General features: G+C 42.1%; 1 protein-coding gene across 3 annotated transcripts in view; it reads right to left on the reverse strand.

Moving 5' to 3' along the window:
- The window catches only part of PIEZO2 (piezo type mechanosensitive ion channel component 2), a 252,316-nt gene that overhangs the window by 82,914 nt on the left and 148,238 nt on the right, over positions 1–21,164 (reverse strand). For all 3 annotated transcript variants that reach the window (XM_061399951.1, XM_061399953.1, XM_061399952.1), the window contains exons 6-8: positions 20,335–20,545; positions 18,877–19,090; positions 546–708 (exon numbers count right to left, since the gene is read on the reverse strand). In XM_061399951.1, the coding sequence (XP_061255935.1) occupies positions 546–708; positions 18,877–19,090; positions 20,335–20,545 (588 nt within the window). The remainder of the gene's footprint in view (positions 1–545; positions 709–18,876; positions 19,091–20,334; positions 20,546–21,164) is intronic.

Genomic DNA, 21,164 nt, shown 5'->3' on the forward strand with positions numbered 1-21,164 from the left:
GCCCAGCCCTCAGCCCTGCCCTGTGACCCTGGGGGTCACAGCACCACCGAGAGTGGGGACATCCCCATCATATCATCAGAGATCAGAGGTCTAAGCTTTAGGAAACTCCAGTCGCCATGACAACAGTCTGGGTGGTCAGAGACCCTTGCACTGTCAGCAAACATGGGCTTGAATCTGATTTCTACTGTTCATCAAGTGCGTGATTTACCTCTCTACCCTTGGTCTCATCTCTAAGATGGGTACAGCACCTGTATGTAAACAGCCCAGTACCTGGCCTAGCAACTAGTCAGTGCTCAATGAAAACGAGGCTTCCCTGCACTCACCACCAGCCCTCTGAGCAGCCTGGGGGATGCTAACACAGGGAAGCTGGTCTTTGATCTGATAGAATCTGTACTTGCTTAGGGCTCTGTGTGGAAATAAAACACTCTGATAAGAATACTATAGTTATTTCAGGATATACTATAGCCAGCAGTATAGGAACGAACCCTTTCCCCGGAGTCTCCTGCTACTTTGCAGACAAGACCATGAAAACTTCTGGTCCTTACAACGGGCTCCTGCAGCCAGATTCGGATCAGAGTGGCCAGCGTGTAGTACATCACCAGCAGGACGATGGGGTTGGCATGGTGGTACCAGGACAGGTCGGGGTTGGCAATGATCTTCCATGTGCTGGAACAGTCTGTCTGAATGACTGATTTGATACCAAACAACCTGTTTAAAAACAAAGAGAAATATTAAAAAGATGCAACAAAGATCTGGGTCCGATCCACAGAATACAACCAACTTGTCTGACACATTCACGAGCTGTGCTGTGCTTAGTCGCTCAGTTGTGTCTGACTCTTTGCGACCCCATGGACTGCAACCCACCAGACTCTTCTGTCCATGGGATTTCCCAGGCAAGAATACTGGAGTGGGTTGCCATTCCCTTCTCCAGGGGATCATCCCAACCCAGCGATTAAACCTGGGTCTCCAGCATTGCAGGCAGATTCTTTACTGTCTGGGTCACCAGGGATACCCTATATATAATATATGCATCTTTAGATCATACATTTGTATGTTTGTGTGTATAAAATTCATACCAACATTACCCAGATGGCCTTTCCTCTGGTTCAAAAATCTAGTTAATACTAAACCTTTGCACACTTATTAGAAATTTATGTCTCAATTGTCAATAAGTGTTTTCTTAATGTAGATTTCTACTATATAATCAGATATGATTATATAATGGGAAAGTGTATAAATGTGATTCATTAAGAATTTCATTTTATATGAATTTTTTTCTCAGAAATGACTCTACTAAGTGAATGAAACATTTACATGTCAAGTGAGTCTCCCTGGAATGGAATCTTTCAATCATTTGTAGCTTTTACATGTGAACTTCCTTTGACTTTGATGTCCCATTTTCGCTGCTCTAAGGTTTTCCAAGACTATGAATTCTCCACTTGTAAAACCTCTGAGAGATATTGCAGTTATTATCATGAGGCCAGGGCGATATTAGTGACCATCCCCACCCCGACTCCTATCAGATTCCTGCTTCTCTTCCTCCTCCTTCTTGGCCGGGAGCACAACTGTCTCTCCACTCTCCATGGAGCCCTTGCTTTGTGATTTTCTCCCTTCCAAAGCACTCCCAACATTTGACAGCACGTGGTGGTTATGACTTGGCTGGGTGTTTGTTTCTCCTCACACATGTTGGCAGATTTATAAAACCTCCACCTGTTTTCAAGTTCACTCCAGATCATATCTGCTGGTCTCTGGTAATACAGAAACCCAGCCATTTGCAGGAAATACATAATACTGAAAATAACACCCCACTTTAAAACATTAAATTGTGGTAAAATACAGATAACATACCCTGGGTTGGGAAGGTGCCCTGGAGAAGGGAACAGCTACCCACTCTAGTATTCTGGCCTGGAGAATTCCATGGATTGTATAGTCCATGGGTTGCAAAGAGTCGGACACGACTGAGTGACTTTCTCCTTTCAATCTCCTATATGGATCTCACATGTAACACAGAATCTATCATCTTACATTTTTAAATGTACAGTACAGGGGTATTAACTGAATTCACACTGTCATACAACCAATCTCTAAACTGGTCATCTTGCAAAACTAAAACCCTGTCCCCATTAAACACTAAAACCCCATCCATCTTCCCCCTCAGCTCTTGGTCACCACCATCCTACCTTCTCTCTCCATCAGGATGATTATGCCACGCACTTGGTAGACTCTAAGTGGAATCATTCAGTATCTGTTCTTTAGTGACTGTTTTTTTCACTCAGCATAATGTTCCCAAGGTTCATTCACTGGTGTAGCAGGTGTCAGAATTTCTTTCCTTTTGAAGGCTGAATAATATTCCATTGTATGGATGGATCACATTTTCTTTATCCATTTCTCCAAAGATGGAGACTTATACCTTTTGGCTATTATAAGTTGCCATGAACACAGGTGTACAAATACCTTTTTAAGATCCCACTTTTGATATTTTGGGCCATATACCCAGAAGTAGAATTGTTGGAGCATATGGTAGGTCTCTCTTTACTTGTTTGAGGAACCACTGTACTGTTTTCCACAGTGGCTACAATCAGTTTATGTTCCCACCAACAGTGCCCAGGGCTCCAATTTATGTACATCACTGCCATCTTTCAAGTTTTTTGATGGAGCCATCCTTCTGAGCGTGACCTTAGACACTATACTTTTAATTTAGCCTTTTCTTTCAAGAGCTCAGAGATCTTTATGATCTGAGCCCTTCACACAGACACCTGGAGGCATATTCTCCAATCAAATACTCCCTCACTAACCAGTTGACACAATATCTTCACAAAACTTCACGAAGAAATAGTCAAGAGGTGAATCTTATTTCAGGAGCTTTTTATTTGTAACTCCAAGTTTTTACCAAAATCACTTTCTTTAGTCTGCAAAACACTGTTTAATATTAAAATATATATATCCATGTGTCATGAAGATCTGCTGGTGCCAAACACCCTCAGTTTCACCTAGATCAGATTAGATCAGATCAGTCGCTCAGTCGTGTCCGTCTCTTTGCGACCCCATGAATCGCAGCACGCCAGGCCTCCCTGTCCATCACCAACTCCCAGAGTTCACCCAGACTCACATCCATTGAGTCAGTGATGCCATCCAGCCATCTCATCCTCTGTCATCCCCTTCTCCTCTTGTCCCCATTCTCTCCCAGCATCAGAGTCTTTTCCAATGAGTCAACTCTTCGCATGAGGTGGCCAAAGTACTGGAGTTTCAGCTTTAGCATCATTCCTTCCAAAGAAATCCCAGGGCTGATCTCCTTCAGAATGGACTGGTTGGATCTCCTTGCAGTCCAAGGGACTCTTCAAGAGTCTTCTCCAACACCACAGTTCAAAAGCATCAATTCTTCGGTGCTCAGCTTTCTTCACAGTCCAACTCTCACATCCATACATGACCAAAGGAAAAACCATAGCCTTGACTAGACGAACCTTTGTTGGTAAAGTAATGTCTCTGCTTTTGAATAAGCTATCTAGATTGGTCATAACTTTCCTTCCAAGGAGTAAGCATCTTTTAATTTCATGGCTACAGTCACCATCTGCAGTGATTTTGGAGCCCCCCAAAATAAAGTCTGACACTGTTTCCACTGTTTCCCCATCTATTTCCCATGAAGTGATGGGACCAGATGCCATGATCTTCGTTTTCTGAATGTTGAGCTTTAAGCCAACTTTTTCACTCTCCACTTTCACTTTCATCAAGAGGCTTTTGAATTCCTCTTCACTTTCTGCCATAAGGGTGGTGTCATCTGCATATCTGAGGTTACTGATATTTCTCCCGGCAGTCTTTATTCCAGTTTGTGTTTCTTCCAGCCCAGCGTTTCTCATGATGTACTCTGCATATAAGTTAAATAAACAGGGTGACAATATACAGCCTTGACGAACTCCTTTTCCTATTTGGAACCAGTCTGTTGTTCCATGTCCAGTTCTAACTGTTGCTTCCTGACCTGCATACAAATTTCTCAAGAGGCAGGTCAGGTGGTCTGGTATTCCCATCTCTTTCAGAATTTTCCACAGTTTATTGTGATCCACACAGTCAAAGGCTTTGGCATAGTCAATAAAGCAGAAATAGATGCTTTTCTGGAACTCTCTTGCTTTTTCCATGATCCAGCAGATGTTGGCAATTTGAACTCTGGTTCCTCTGCCTTTTCTAAAACCAGCTTGAACATCAGGAAGTTCACGGTTCACATATTGCTGAAGCCTGGCTTGGAGAATTTTGAGCATTACTTTACTAGCATGTGAGATGAGTGCAATTGTGTGATAGTTTGAGCATTCTTTGGCATTGCCTTTCTTTGGGATTGGAATGAAAACTGACCTTTTCCAGTCCTGTGGCCACTGCTGAGTTTTCCAAATTTGCTGCCATATTGAGTGCAGCACTTTCACAGCATCATCCTTCAGGATTTGGAATAGCTCAACTGGAATTCCATCACCTCCACTAGCTTTGTTCATAGTGATGCTTTCTAAGGTCCACTTGACTTCACATTCCAGGATGCCTGGCTCTAGGTCAGTGATCACACCATTGTGATTATCTGGGTCATGCAGATCTTTTTTGTACAGTTCTTCTGTGTATTCTTGCCATCTCTTCTTCATATCTTCTGCTTCTGTTAGGTTGATAAAGTTCCACCTAAGAACATCTTTATGTGACCTTTATGTTTTTCCATATATACCTTTAGATATAAAATCACACCTTGATTTTTTTTTTTTCCAGGAGAATGTGAAGGATGTTGTCCTCTTGCATTTAGACCAGTATAATTTCTGGTGAGAAGTCTGTAATTCCCTTTCACAAGATGTACTTTCTATTGTGATGCTGTTACTATTTTTCTCTATCATTGTTATTCACAATTTAATTGTACTGTGGCTTGGTGTGTCCAGCACCCTGCATTATGGGGTCACAGGGCGGGGCAGGTGTGGGGGGGACGGCCCTTCAGAATGGGGGGCCACCAGCAGATGGGGACAGAACCTCCTCCTCCAAAACCCCATGGTGCAGTGAGCACAAGTAAAGGCCAAAAATCTAACTGCTGGCAGGTGGGAAACAGAATTAGTTTTACACATGAATAAAAGCAAGGGAACACTGTCAAGAAGGCAAGGCAGGTCAGATGTCCACAGAAAATGAGGTTTGTGCTTCCACTCCCCTGAAGGCATTTCCTCAAAGTTCGACAAATGACTTTGCTGGAAGGAGACTGAATCTAGCTCTCAGTGGTCCTCCCAGCAAGATGCTCCCCTGTCCTTACAGCAGCCCATGTGGGTGAAGACAGACCACTTTTACACACGTGGTCTTGCTACTCTGGCTTCCAACCACCCTCCCCTCTGTATTGCATCATATGAAAAACAGCCAATGTTTAACGTCTTTTTTCATTAGTTTCCTACTTATGCTTTAAACACATTTCCATGCCAAACCCATAGACATTTTTGAGAAACTGGAGTTTGACAGTTTCCGCACAACATTGTTTTCTTAAGCTTGGAAAAACTTTGCATGGAGTCCCCTGGGCTCTGTATCACGCTTTTGAAGTCCTTTTTGGCACACGTGTGTCTTAACGGTCTGCCAGGTTGTTGTAATTGGGCTTAACCCTACATGCGCGGAACGCTGCCTTATAATAAAAGCATTCTGTCCATGGGACAATTTTGCACAGGTAGAAGGTGTGTTGTCTTCAGAAGGGGGACAGCTAATGAACACACTGAGGCCATGTGGAAGTTCCTTGCCATTTCACCATTAAAGGCCCACTACCCTACTTGAGATGATGCCACATCTCAAGAACATTTATATGCTATGAATGTTATAGATTTATGGCCTATTTTCTGTGTCTAAACACATTTTCATCTCTGAGAGCAATGTAGAAATGAGTCAGAACCAGGATTCCCAGGACCAGTTGGTCATCCCAAATGGCTTCTCATGACAAGACCAAGTTCGGCCCCTAAAACATGCATCCTTCCGTGTTGGGAGCACAGGAAGTAGCTATAATGTAAGCATGGATTTGAATAAGCCCTACATAGTTAATAACCAATGACGTTACAAAGGCAGAAAGGAGACCCAAGCCAACTCTGCAGTTCCGCTGATAAATCAGGCACTATGTTGAATGTCTGAGGCCAGCTCTGCTGAGGATCTGCTATTGGCTCCATTATACATGTAGATTGAGGCACAAATGAATACAAAGGTTTGTATGTGGTAGGGCTTATGTATTCAGGTCTGCTGGCTTCAAATCACACCACTCCATTTCTCAGGTGCAGTAAGTGGTGAAATAGGAAAACCCCAAGGGTATCAGGAAACCCTCAGGAAAGGGCATTAGTCATAGGAAGATTTCACTACAGGACACATTTAGTAAATTTGTCCTTTTAAGTGCTGAGTCCTGAGTCTATTGAGCATTATAGTTATTGTCAAGGATGTGCAAACAAATACGATACTATCCCTGTCATCATAGAGAATTCATGATGGTGGGAAACTATTCAAATATGGTGGAATGATTTTAGGAAATGTGCTCTGAGCTGTTCATCCTTTGGAAGGTGGTTATCAAGTTTTCCTTCTATGGAACTGCTTTGCCTGGATGGTGGGTGCAGAGCGGTGATTTGTGCCACCCCTTTCTGAGCATCAGAGCAGCAGGCATTACCTCTGAAGGGCACAGGGGCACCTCACTGACCCCATGGGAGGGATCTCACTCCCCAGTGGAGTAGCCAATTGCTGGCTCTTACATTTTAATTTATCTGAAGGTCACGAAAGAGAAACCTGCAAACTAGTGACCAAGGAGTTTCATTTAGTGTCAGAAAGGTCAGAGATATAGAAGGAAAAAGATTGGATAATTCATCTATGGAGGCATGCTCAAACAGGGAAAGCAAGAACTCTTCTGTAAGAAAAGTTGTAGCGTAAGTTACTCCAGGAAGAAGCAAACATCTAGAAAAGGAAACAATTGGAAGAAATCTAGCTAAAGCCCAGATCTTCTCCTTTTAAGTCCACATAAAATGCTTCTGTGTTTTCTGGGATAAAGCCCTATGTTTCTCAGGTTTACATCATAGGAAATAGCTTTCCATGAAGTGTCCTTGTAATGTGATGCAACAAAAAGTATAAGCTTTTCCCATTCTTGGGAATTTTCTATTTTAGGAAAACATGAATATATTTTAATGGACACGTATCATGGAAATATGGTAACGTTAATCAGTTTCAAACCCAATGAATCATGGAATGGATGTTAGAGCTGGGTTTTTTTGTTTGTTTCTTCTTTTTTTTTTTTTAATTCAGGGAATCAGTTATCAGGAAGGTGAGTGCAATTTTCCATCAATATTAATATATAAAGTAATAATAATAGTAACTTCAGATTTATTGTCAGACACAACACAAGTGAGAAGACAGTGAGGGAACATCTTTAAAGTAGCAAAATAAAAGCTATTACTCTAGAATTCTATACCCAGCAAAACTATCTATCACCAGAAAGTGCACTACAAAAAATGTGAAAAATTATTTTATGCAGAAGAAAAATAATCATAGACGGAAATGTGGACATGTGGACTAAATAGGGGAAAAAGTACAAATTCTCTGAATAAATTCAGTAATTATTCTCTGCAACAAATTAAATAACATCATTACTGATTCTACAAATACTCAAAAGAAAACAAACTCAACATTATTAGCAACTTTATGCTAATAAATTTGACATATTACATGCAAAGGAAAATTCCTTGAAAGACACAAATTACTAAAACGCATTCAAGAAGAAATAACCTGAGAATCTTATATTTGTTAGAGAAATTGAATCTGTGCTTAAATATCTTCCCATTAAGAAAATTTCAGACTCACATAGTTTCATAAGTGAATTCTTCTTAAGGAAAAATTTAAAAATAATAATAAACAATTCAACACCAACTCTTCTGTCATACAAATTCAATCCCAGCAGGCTTTGCTATAGACATCAACAAACTGATTTAAAATTCATATGGAAACATAAAGGGCTTAGAATAGCTTAAACAACTTCAAATTAAAAGAAAAAAAAGAAAAGAAAAAAGAAAGTCTGACACTGCTTAAATTCAAGACATTATCAAGCTACAAGTAATCAAGACAGTGACATAAAGATGAAGAGACAAATTGTATAGAATAGTCTATATATAAACCCAACCACATAATCATGGTCACGATTTTCAACAGATGCAAAAGAAAACACAGTCATTTCAATAAATGATTCTGGACTACTTAACACCAAAAGCAAAACAAACTCTAAGAAGAAGGTATAGAGGAAATGTTTGTGAATTTGGGCTTGGCAAATAATTCTTAACTACCACACCAAAAGTATGATTCACAAAAGAACAACTATGAAGTGTATTTCATCAAAACTAAAAACTCTGCTCTTGCAAAGACACTAGTAAAAGGATGATAACCCATAGACTTGGGAAATATTTGCAGAAACATATACCTGATATGTTGGTGATGGTGACTGCAGCCATGAAATTAAGAGACACTTACTCCTTGGAAGGAAAGTTATGACCAACCTAGATAGCATATTCAAAAGCAGAGACATTACTTTGCCAACAAAGGTCCGTCTAGTCAAGGCTATGGTTTTTCCTGTGGTAACGTATGGATGTGAGAGTTGGACTGTGAAGAAGGCTGAGCACCGAAGAATTGATGCTTTTGAACTGTGGTGTTGGAGAAGACTCTTGAGAGTCCCTTGGACTGCAAGGAGATGCAACCAGTCCATTCTGAAGGAGATCAGCCCTGGGATTTCTTTGGAAGGACTGATGCTAAAGCTGAAACTCCAGTACTTTGGCCACCTGATGCAAGGAGTTGACTCATTGGAAAAGACTCTGATGCTGGGAGGGATTGGGGCCAGGAGGAGAAGGGGACGACAGAGGATGAGATGGCTGGATGGCATCACTGACTCGGACGTGAGTCTGAGTAAACTCTGGGAGTTGGTGATGGACAGGGAGGCCTGGCGTGCTGAGATTCATGGGGTTGCAAAGAGTCGGACACGACTGAGCGACTGAACTGAAACTGAACTGAACTGATACCTGATAAATGATTCGTGTCCTAAACAACTGTCAGAACTCAACTGTAAGAAAACAAAGTTAACGTAATTTTTAAAAATGGGTAAAAGGTGAAAGATTTATACGATCTGAAGAGAGTGTGATGAAGAGAAAGTAGCATCGACATACAGTCCATAGCATTGCAAAGAGTTGGACATGACTGAAGCGACTCAACATGCACGTGTGTGTAAAATAGATAGCTAGTGAGAAGTTCCTATAAAACACAAGGAATCCGGCCTGGCACTCTGTGATGACCTAGAGGGGTGGAATGGGGGGAGGGGAGGGAGGCTCAAGAGGAAGGTGATACATGTGTAATTACGGCTGATCCTCATTGTTGTACGGCAGAAGTCAACACAACATTGTAAAGCAATTTCCCCTCAATTAAAAATAAATTTTAAAAAACAAATAAGAATGGGTAAAATATTTTAACAGACACTTCATTAGAAAGATACATGAATGTAAAATCAGCTCATGAAAAAGATCCTCAGCCTCATTAGTCACTAGGGAAATGCATTAAATTAAAACCACAATGAATTGCCTCTACACAACAATCAGAATGCCCAAATTTAAACAGATTGACTCTACTAAAAGAGGATGAAAAAAGAAATGAACTTTCACACTGCAAAATGAGACCTGCCTCCTGCCCCCACCCAGGATAATAATAGTATTAATTATAACAATAATAATAGCAACAGTAATGTTTAAAAGTACATACTACATTATTTTGTTTATAGAAAGTCCTAGAAAATTTACTCTAATCAAGTCAGGGAGAGCCATCAGAGTTTACCTGGGGATGGGATGAAGGAGGATGAAGACAGGAGAGAAATTACCAAGGGGATGATGGAGCTCTTGGGACAGATGGGTATATTCATTCCCTTAATTATGGTGATGGTTTCATGGGTATGATTATGTCAAAACTGATCAAACTGTAAGCTTTAAATTATCCAGTTTATTTCATATCAATTATACATCAAAAAAGCTGTTAAGAAAAACAATTATACTACTTCCACCAAAAATGAATAACTAGCAACTTTATGAAAACCACTGTTAAGTTTTCTCAGGAAAAAAAGCTTCTTTAGAGAAACTCTGAAAAGAAAAATCAAAGCCTCTCAGTTCCCATTTCCAGAGCTAACCTCTTACTTCTGGGTCAGTTTGTTTAGAACTAAAATGAACACACTGCTATATTTAAAATGGATAACCAACAAGGACCTACTATACAGACATGAACTCTGCTCAATGTTATGTGGCAGCCTGGATTGGAGGGGCTTTGGGGGAGAAAGGATACATGTATATGTATGGCTGATTCCTGTTCAACTGAAACTACCACATTGTTAATCGGCTACACTCATACAAAATAAAAAGTTTAAAGTTTGGAAAAAGAAAAAAATGCAGACAACAACAGCCACAGTTACTGCATAAGTAACATTCTGAACTTCAGAAAGCCAAGCAGTTATGAAGCAACATCCTTCTGTATATTTGTCCTCAAAATGCTTTGCAAGTCAGCCAAATTGGCTTATCTACAGTCTAAAAAATTAACTAGGTGTTACTGCATTGAATTAAAGTCCAATCCATGAATGAGAATCTTAGCTCTAATAAACAAGATGGTCACACTTTCCAACAAAACGTTTGATAGCAAAATAATTGTTTCGTTCCAAAATGCCCTTTCTTAAAAGATCGCTTTAATTTTTCATCAGCTGTTATTTTAACTTGAAGGATTAGTCCATCTTCCCACCACAAGAACTTTTACCATCATTAATTTGCTATTAATTTTTAAAGTTGAAAGCACTTAAATGTACCATCCAGGCTTAGTTTGTAATATGTTCATTAATACTAATCATTTGGAGCAAATGTAGAAAAAAAATAACTGCCAATGCTGCCTGATCTCTATTCCTCTTCATATTCTGAAAGATTAAAAGTAGAACGAGTCATCTTTTCACCTGGCAAGCTTCACTGGGCTACATTTTATCCTTGAGAGCAGGGACAGCACTTGGGCAGAAAGGTCCTGCCTTGCGGTAATCCATGCAGGTGAGCTGCTCTGTGAAAGCTCCAGAGCTTGACTGCCCTCCAGGTCAGCAAGGAAACCAGGTCACAGGAAATGGTGGGTCCTTCCTGGACACTGGAAGAAGACCCTTCCTGAGAGGCATGCTCAAGAGCAAAGGCGAGACACAGCTGGTCCAGGGTGCACCTCCAGAAGCCCAGGCTGGGAGGTTTCAGGTTCAGGTTGGACAGACGTCCAGTGTGGAGGCTCGTCTGCCTGGTCAGGGGCAGTGGCTACTTTAAACACGATGCCAGGTGTCACTTGGGTGGCAGGGTGACACCCCAGCCAGGGACCCCCCTTTCCCAGGGGTCTTGGGTCAACACCACACCCACTCACGGCCCCAGGTGACCATCAGGTTGTGGAGATTTCCCGAATGGACTTGAGGGTCAAGTATTTACATTCTATTGATTTTCCATTTCTCTGTGGAAATTCAATTTGTTTCTCTTTGTTCCCAGTTTTTGCCGTTTAGATGAGCACAGATAAAGTGGGTCTGAGGTCAGTCACTTAATCCAAAAAGAAACAAGAGTTTGGTTGCTGTTATGTCACCTACCAACTGGGCAAACTAAAGCATTGACTCCCTGGTGGTGACACCCTTAACAAAAAGGGGAAGTGTTAACCACAGGTTCATTTACATTCCTCAGCGTGAAAATGACCTGCTTGACATTAATTTTCCCCACACTGGACTGCTTTCAGATGAAGTTCTCACCAACCTGCCTCCATTAAGAACAATTTTGTCTTTCTGTGCTGTTTCCATTAGCTAGGCTAAGACGGCTCTGATGAGGAGGCAGCACCGTGGCTGTCCCAGTAAGGCTGCAAACGCACTAGAACAAGCCACATTAGACAAGCACCTGCAAAGCCAACGGCACCAGACACAGCACAAAAGTGACTGCATTCTGTCACTTTCTAGGAGCCCATTGGCTTCTCGAAACTAGAAGAAAAAGACACAGCATCAGGGTCATTATGACTCCTGACACATTCAGTTCAGTTCAGTCGCTCAGTCGTGTCCAAATCTTTGTGACCCCATGAACTGCAGCACGCCAGGCCTCCCTGTCCATCACCAACTCCCGGAGTTCACCCAAACTCATGTCCATCGAGTTGGTGATGCCATCCAGCCATCTCATCCTCTGTCATCCCCTTCTCCTCCTGCCCCCAATCCCTCACAGCATCAGAGTCTTTTCCAATGAGTCAACTCTTCGCATGAGGTGGCCAAAGGATTGGAGTTTCAGCTTCAGCATCAATCCTTCCAAAGAACACCCAGGACTGATATCCTTTAGAAGGGACTGGTTGGATCTCCTTGCAGTCCAAGGGACTCTCAAGAGTCTTCTCCAACACCACAGTTCAAAAGCATCAATTCTTCGGTGCTCAGCTTTCTTCACAGTCCAACTCTCACATCCATACATGACCACTGGAAAAATCATAGCCTTGACTACATGGACCTTTGTTAGCAAAGTAATGTCTCTGCTTTTTAATATGCTTTCTAGGTTGGTCATAACTTTCCTTCCAAGGAGTAAGAGTCTTTTAATTTCATGCCTGCAGTCACCATCTGCAGTGATTTTGGAGCCCCCCAAAATAAAGTCTGACACTGTTTCCACTGTTTCCCCATCTATTTCCCATGAAGTGATGGGATTGGATGCCATGATCTTCGTTTTCTGAATGTTGAGCTTTAAGCCAACTTTTTCACTCTCGTCTTTCACTTTCATCAAGAGGCTTTTTAGTTCCTCTTCACTTTCTGCCATAAGGGTGGTGTCATCTGCATATCTGAGGTTATTGCTATTTCTCCCGGCAATCTTGATTCCAGCTTGTGCTTCTTCCAGCCATTACTGACATTTTAATGACCAGTGTACGAATGGGATAAATATAATAAATAATACTGTACTTTTCATGTTTTTTTTTCATTCTTCTTATGTGTTACAGAATGGTTAAATATTGCTGAAGTTTGAGGCTTTGGCTTTTCTTTCTTATACTGTTTTAACACTGGAATAGACATGTCTTTCCTTCACTAAACAAAGTGCATTTGCTTATTGTGATTTGTTGAAACAGGACATGGAAAGGGCGACATGGGACAAGTTGTGTATTTATTTAACAGAGAATGCTGCCTCCACAGGGAATGGCCTGAATCTCTCCCATTCCTTCCCACAATTCTTGTTCATTTTCAAATTGCAGGATCTAAGGTGAAAAAAAAAAAGCAGCAAAACAACAAAATGAATTTGAGCAAAGAAGTCCAAGCCTTGCAGTATAGAGAAAGTGACTGTGACTGACGCAGAGAAAATGCAGAGGTTGGAATGACAGCCAGTCAGAGATGAGGAGAGGCGACTCTGAGGGCTATTCAGTCACCCCTATATGAGTGCTCACCATGCACAAGTATTCATGACACACAGAAGAAAACCTACAGGTTCCATCACGCTCAGTCGTGACTGCGAAAACCGTAGACGCTGACTCCCCAGCCAAGCCCTCCACCTGGCCCACGTCGGAATGTTTGCTGCGATTGTCCAGATAACTTTGGTGAGAAAACAAGGACCGCCCCCACCACCCCCACCCTTTGCCCAGGACTGTTTTTACATGAGTTCACCTCAGAATTACTCGCAGTGTCATCTTTGCAAGGGAACAGTCAACAGTGAGCTGACAAAATTAAAACTGGCTTTTTGTAAAGTCACCAGTGAGTAAATGTTTGTTTACAGCATTCAACACATTTCAGCTCACATTCAAGGACACCACAGAGCAAGTCAGGTCCACCTGCCTCGGTCCCGTCCTCCACAGCGCACATCCCACACCTTCCGTGCAGAAAACCCACAGGACACAAGCTGGCTGGGACTGGTGGCTTTATCACAGAGAGGAACCCAGGTGAGGACTCTGAACGCTGACCCTTGCCTCCTGGCCTTCAAAATGTAAGGTGTTTGCTGTCTACAGAAATTCCCGAGGAAACACAAAACCTTTGGAAAGTCCCATACTTGGGATTAGCTAAGCCAAATTTTGTTTAGTCTGCCATTTTCCTTAGGGAGACCTGCCAGGATATGTTGGAACTGGGCTCTATTCCATTAAACAAACTGTGCTGAGTGGTATGCTATCTGTCTTTTGTAAGTTATGTGGATTAGCTTTAAAGCTTTATTGTGCTGGATCAACTTCACAAGAGGGGGCACTGAATTTTTTATGGTTTATAACCATGTGAACCATATACTCCAGTGTCTCATATCCTACTCTCACTCTGCCTTAACCTTCCCATCACGTCACGTCCTACTGTTTGTGACCCTATGGACTGTGGCCAGCCAGGCTCCTCTGTCCATGGGACTCTCCAGGCAAGAATACTGGAATGGGTAGCCATTTCCTTCTCCAAGGGATCTTCCCAACCTAGGGATTGAACCCTACTCTCCCACATTGCAGGCAGATTCTTTACCTTCAGAGCCACCACGGAAGCCCAACCTTCCCATAGGTAAGCTCATAACTATCAGAAAAGAGCCCTGAACTTTGTTTTGGAGAATTTGGACAGTTCTGTGCACAAACAGGTGGGAATCACTAACTTTTCCCGGGGCAGCCCTCCTCCCTGCCCCTTGTCTATGTCCTCCCCGTCTCCCATCTGCCCTGTCCACTTCTGGTCCCTCCACCTGCTCCACGGGCTTCCCTGGCTATAACCTTTGAGGAGCTCTACCCAGTTGCGAGTGGAGTTGGAAGGAATCATATGATCTCTTGGGACCCCTGGGTTGAAAGAAGACATCACCCTAGAGAAACACAAGCCCGCAGAGGCGTGCTCCACACAGGAGCCGGATTTCAGGTCACAACACCTGCGTGAAGACCTGTGGAGTAATATCGTGTGGTCCCAGGACCAGGGAAACCTCCATGCCCTCCCGCAGAGCAGAGCACTAGCCAGCCCGGCAGAGGCTCCCACGCAGCTGAGGGACCCTGGGGCTGCTTCCGCTCATTACGAGTTTTTCCTAAGTTCATAAGTAACGGATGCTCAAGAGAGCAAAAATGAAGAATCTAAATCTCCTGGGTCAGAAATCAAGGACTGACTACATTATAGCACAGCTACACAGTCAAACACAATCAAAAGCTTTGCAGTCCATGAAAAATCACACTTTAAAGGAACATTTCATGACATGAAGAGATGCAGAAGTTGCACAGAGCAAGTTACAGAACATCCTGTGCACCATGCTGTGCAACAGTCAAGCATCATGGTTCAAAGTCTGCTTGTAAAAAGCACATTTATGCACAGGAAAAGCACTGGGAGAATACAGACCGAAAATGAACAGTATTTCTGGGAGTTAGGATTATTTTTTTAAGTGTTTTTCCTGATTCTTTTTTACACTTTCCCAAACAATCACCAAAAAGCATCCTAATGATAAACAAATCAATTCAATATTTCTAAAAGTATTCTAAATATATTCTAAAAATAAAGCTAACCTTCACCAGAAAGCCTATTTGAAAGCTTACAAGAAGACAAAAACGACTTGGATTGTTTTGAGGACAGCCACATCCGAAGCTAGATACATGGACTGGAGTCTCTGTGGTTATGAAATTTGTGACAAACGCCCACGCAGGATGACTTTTTCTTCCTGCTTGTTTGCAGTTTGTTTTCTGCCAGCTCAGTTGGTGGATAGCAATGCGTTGAAATTACGCCTTAAGAAAAAGCCACCATTTAAAATACGTAAATTTCCAAGCTTTCAAAGGCTAGAAGGCAATGTCCTACTTTCACCAAGTTAATGGAGGAAGAAACTACAACAAGGCAGCTCACATGCAAACGTATGTGTACACACACACATGCATATGTGTATATATGTGTATATATATTGCATTGTTTAGCACAAACTATCTATACTCTGATAAACCACCCAACTTCTAATGACTCTGTAAGAGTATGGCGATGAAGCTTTTAAACTTTTTAAAGGTATTATCTTCAAAGTGTCTATAATAACTTACAACCATAATTTTAAGTTTGAGGCAATCCCAATAAAAGATAAAGATGGTAAGTTATTACACTATTAGGACTGCTATTATCCACACACTTGGTTGGCAAGTCTGGTTTACCACCTGTTATAACTAGTGAGCTAATAATGGCTTTTACATTTTTAAGTGGTTGGGAAAAATCAAAATAGTATTTCATGAAATGTGAAAATATTTTGAAATCCGAAGTTCAGTGTCCACAAAGTTTTGCTAGAACCTAGCCAAAACCTTAAAATCTTGTACAGGGCTGCTTTTGCACTAAAATGGCTTCTTGGAAGAATTGTCACAGAGACCATGGGCCTGCAAAATCTGAAATATTTACTAACTGATCCTTTACAGAAGAGGTGTTTTCAAGGTGGTTCAGAATAGTCTTTGTATTTCCTATTATCAGTCTCTAGATGGCAGAAAAGAGCCTTAAATTGGGGTATATGGAGTGACCACACCCCCATAGAAGGTATACAACTTAACATTTCCAATTAAATCATCCCTTAAAAGTCCAACAGTGCAAAACTTTTTGCTCTATGTGTTCAATAAAATAAAAAATTAAATTTCTAGTAGAACTGAAATATTCATTTAGTCTGGAACTAACGATCTTGCAACAGTAAAATCATTTTTCTCTATGTGTTCAATAAAGCAAAAATTATATGTCTAGAAGAAACTAAAAGACTCACTTAGCCTAGAACTAATGTCTGCACTGAAATTTTGTATCTATCCACTTCTGCTTGAAATAAATATTATGTAAATCCACATCATTAAAGAGACTTCTCAGTGCCCCCCAGCTTTATTGAGGTACAATTGACATGTGAAATTGTAGTATATTTAAAGTGGACAGCATGATGATTTGATATAAGCATAGACTGTAAAATGATGCATAGCACCTCAATCAAGTTAATAATCACTTCACATAGCTACTCTTTTTCTTTTCTTGTTTGTGGTATGAAGGTTTAAGGTCTATTCTCAGCACATGTCAGTACAATGTTATTACAATGCATTGCTACTACTACAGTGCCCCTGTATACAGATCCTCAGAGTTACTAATCTCATACCTGAAAGGATGTACCTTTTTCCACCTCTGCCTACACTCCCCACCCTCCAGCACTTAGCAACTGTCTGTTTCTTTAGGTTTGACTTTCTGTTTAGATTCCACATAAGGGGTGAGATCATACAGTATTCATCTTTCTCTGACTTATTTCACTCAGCACAATGCCCTCCAGGTTCACCCAGGTTGTTGCAAACAGCAGGACTTCCTTCTTTTTCATGGCAAGTAACACTCCCTGTGTGCTGCGCTTAGCTGCTCAGTCGTGTCCAACTCTTTGCGACCCCATGGACTGTAGCCCGCCAGGTTCCTCTGTCCGTATGATTTCCCAGGCAAAAATGCTGGAGTGGGTTGCCATTTCCTTCCACAGAACATTCCTTATATATGCATACTATTCTTTCTTTTGTCATTCGTCCATCAACAAACACATAGGTGTTTCCATGTCTTGGCTCCTCTGTTTTTCATGTCCTTGAATCCTAAAGAATTCACCCCGTATCTTATAAAACAATGACATTTTCCCAGATAACCACATACAACCATGCACCTAAGAACTAACAGGAAGTCTATACTATCAGCTAATAACCAGTGAATATTGAAATTTCCCCATTTAATTTCAAAAGGATTTGTCCTTAAACTGAGATGTGATCCAGAGTTGGGCTTCTCATCTGTCTGCAGGCTTCCTTGCTTCTCCTTTGAAGTAGGACGGTCTCTGCCCACACCCTCCACACACACTTCTTTTTCAGAATGCTGGTTTTTTAAGAGACCAGGTCGCTTCCCTTACATTCTACAGTCTGGATTTAATGACTGCTTCCCTGTGGAATCAATTAAACCACATTCCTGCCCCTTATTTTTCCTGGAAATTGGAGGTTAGGTCTAAAGCCTTAACAATACAATGTCTCGTTCCCCATACTGCATCCAGCCTAGAAGTCTGAAAGGTCAAGGGACCCCACTCTGGTAAAGTTTGTTTGGATCAACTGGTCAAGGTGCTGACTACCCCAGAAGGGGCTTTTCCATTTGCAATTAGCAAATGATCAGCGAGCTTATACTCTGTCATCCTTGCAAACAATCTTCATCCCACAAACTTCTTTAAGTCATGGTTTCAATTTGTGAATAGATTTAAGTATCTCATGAAGAATTGGTAAATGGTATTTTTCTAATTCTAGCACTCCTTTCCCTGCATTAACTAGTGACATCCTGTAAGGAGGAGTTTTCCCTCATTAACTGAGAACAGCCTAGAATTCCTTCCAAAAAGTCAAAATAAATGCTGGGTTCTTTACCTTGAATTCTCATTTTCATATAAGACTTTGGGATAATAGTCAACTTCAACTGAAGCACATAAAATCTCTCTCTCTCTCTCTCTCACCTTTCTCTCTCTCTTGCTCATCCACACACACACACACACACACACACACCATGGACTCATGCGTTTTTACTTTTACATTTTTATGGTCACTCAGTTCTTTTTGACCCTCAATTTGTCCTCTGTTTGCCCTCAGGAGCTCCCTCCCACAGATGCTCTGACATGTTCTTCTTATTCTTTGCTGTAAAACATTCTCCCTGGTCTCCTTCCTCAACCGAGACCATGTATCTGCTCTTTGCTGCAAACAGCAGCTTCCCTCCACTTCACCCCAGCAGGACCCCACCTGAAGCAACACCTCTTCCCTCCAGACTGTGGCCAATACAATCAAGGCAGAGACTGTGTCCCCATCCCCACCAAAGCCCGGCTGACTCACCAGTGGGCATCAGAAGAAACTTATCAGATGCTCAGGCCCAGTAGGATCCTCCCAAGGGCTCAAGGATTATCTTACGGAATCATCAAATTGTCCAGCAATGCCTCTTACCTGGCATAGTAGTCGTTGGGGGGAACGGCTTCCTGGAAGAACTGGAACTGGTACAGATAGAGTCCGATCAGGTGTCCCGCGGTGAAGATGGCCAGCAGGACGCAGAGACAGCTGAACAGCAAGGGGTCGAAGGTCCGGCACCAGGACCACCAAGTGCACAGGCCCAGAAACACGAAGAAGTACACGGACGAGGTCAGAGAGGGCAGCATCATCCCTGCGGGGGCAGGGGTGCACGTGTGAGAAACGTGGAGAGGAGGAAACCCTGCACAGCTCAGCCTCCGTCACTGTTGGGGATGATGAGGAATGCCTCCTATGCTTGTAGTGAAATTCATCACACTCTCTTGATGATATCAGAATTAGTGCTATTTGTATTGTGGAAAAAAGTCACATGTAAAGTGAAATTTGTAAACGTGGGGAAATATCAGATGAGGAGAAATCCTACCCGTGGCACTTGAGCCCCAACAACAAACATTCACTTCTCCAACCAGTAGAATTTAGCATGTTTACTTGCCTGTTTCCATCTCTCTATTTCTCCCCGAGTTTTTCAGGAATACTGTATGTCCATTCTAACTGTCCTCGATAAATTTTTAAAATAATGATTTACTTTTGCTTGTCTGTTGACGAGGGTTCATGATAATATTGCATTCAGTGGCAGATAAAACCTCACTAAATCTTTGTCCTGCCCAACAAAATGTGATTTGCTCTATCACTAAAAGTGGAAATGTCAAATGAAATCATTCCTTCATAGGCATTTAAAAACTTGGCAGGGAGCATTTTGAAACAACTTCTCATTAAAGTCCTGAGTTACATTTCTTGAGAAATACTCTTCACTTTTCTAACTTTTAACTCTCCTATGGAAAAACAGTTGCTTCATCTCATGAAACTTCACAGAAGCAGGATGGAATAAAGTTTGCAGCAGCTCTGGGGCAATGGGGATGGGGCAAAGATGGAGATAAGGTTTTTATGGAAGGAGCAGCCTGCAGCCAACAGGGAGAGGAAGTGGGCGTGTGTGCTGCGAGATTACCATCTAACTGGGGAAGAAAAACATTCTATCCAGAAGAGTTAAATTAAGAGATCTAATGACTCAATGTAAACAGACAAGCTCCCGAAAGCCCATGTGTAGCTCTGGATGGGGACAGAAAAGGGGCCCTTGTCACAGATCACCACCCACAGGCTCTGAGAGAGGTGAACAGTGGTCCTGTTTGTCACGTAGAAAACAACGCCACCTAACTGCTAAGGGAAAAGACTGCTTTACAGAGGTTAACAGAAACCATCTAATACATAAAACCTACAACTGAACGGGAAAAGCTACGTGTGCGCGTGTGTGCGTGGTTTGTACACATGGCCAGTTTCACAAAAGCTACAGTTACGATTCTGTTGCGGCGGAATAGAATAGTTTCCTTCTTTCATCATTCGCCAGCTGGCTCCCTGTTCGCCCCAGGACTTGGAGGTTCTCACCTGATGAACCCAGTAAAATCGTCACAACAACCTTCCCCGCAGTGGTTATCATGTTGCCAATAAACTCCTTCAGCTTGGAGGCCACAGAGGCCAGCCTGCGGAAGAGTTTTAATTTCGCGCTTTCCGCCAAATCGCCTTCAGCACCGTCTCCTTCATCTAAGTCCTCTTCATAGATCAGGGCCTCTTCGGAGTCTATTTTTTCTCCTCCAGCCTAAATAAATGAAAAACAGAAAACACTGCAGTCTCTGCCTATCCACCCAGAATATTATATGGTTTCTAATTTACCAGTAGGTCAGTGAGGTGAATTTGAGAAATGAGGAAAAAATGCAGACTACCACTCAACCACATAAGCCCCCTCAGGTCTCTGGTGGTCCCTGTGTGAAGCCCAAGGAACTTTGATCTTTCTTCACGGCATAAACAGGAAGCATCGCTAATCATAGGGTCCCTAACGGCAGGTCATCTCACCTACATGAGCTCATTTTATTTTACACACAGAAGCCAAGACTGTCTGAAACACCTATTCATAACTTAGCTTTCAGCAATCTGGGTTTGGTTCCCCAGATTTACTTAGTGTGCCACTAAGGTGATGGGAAGTTTGATGAATGGGCTTAAACGGAAAGGATGGGCCAGATCAGCGCTGAGGAAATCCCTTTTCTTTCTGGAGTTTATCTTTGTTCACTATTTTAGTATTTCCTGCCCGTGGGAGGACGAGTGGTCCCAGCTACTTGGCTAAATAAACAGTCGCTTCCTATCTCATCCTTTTAGAGAATTGTGCACGGGTCCAATCCCAGGCCATGTGGGACCTCGGGACCATTACTAGATATTCAGAA

Source organism: Bos javanicus, chromosome 24, assembly GCF_032452875.1.
Source record: "Bos javanicus breed banteng chromosome 24, ARS-OSU_banteng_1.0, whole genome shotgun sequence".
Classification (NCBI taxonomy): Eukaryota; Metazoa; Chordata; class Mammalia; order Artiodactyla; family Bovidae; genus Bos; species Bos javanicus.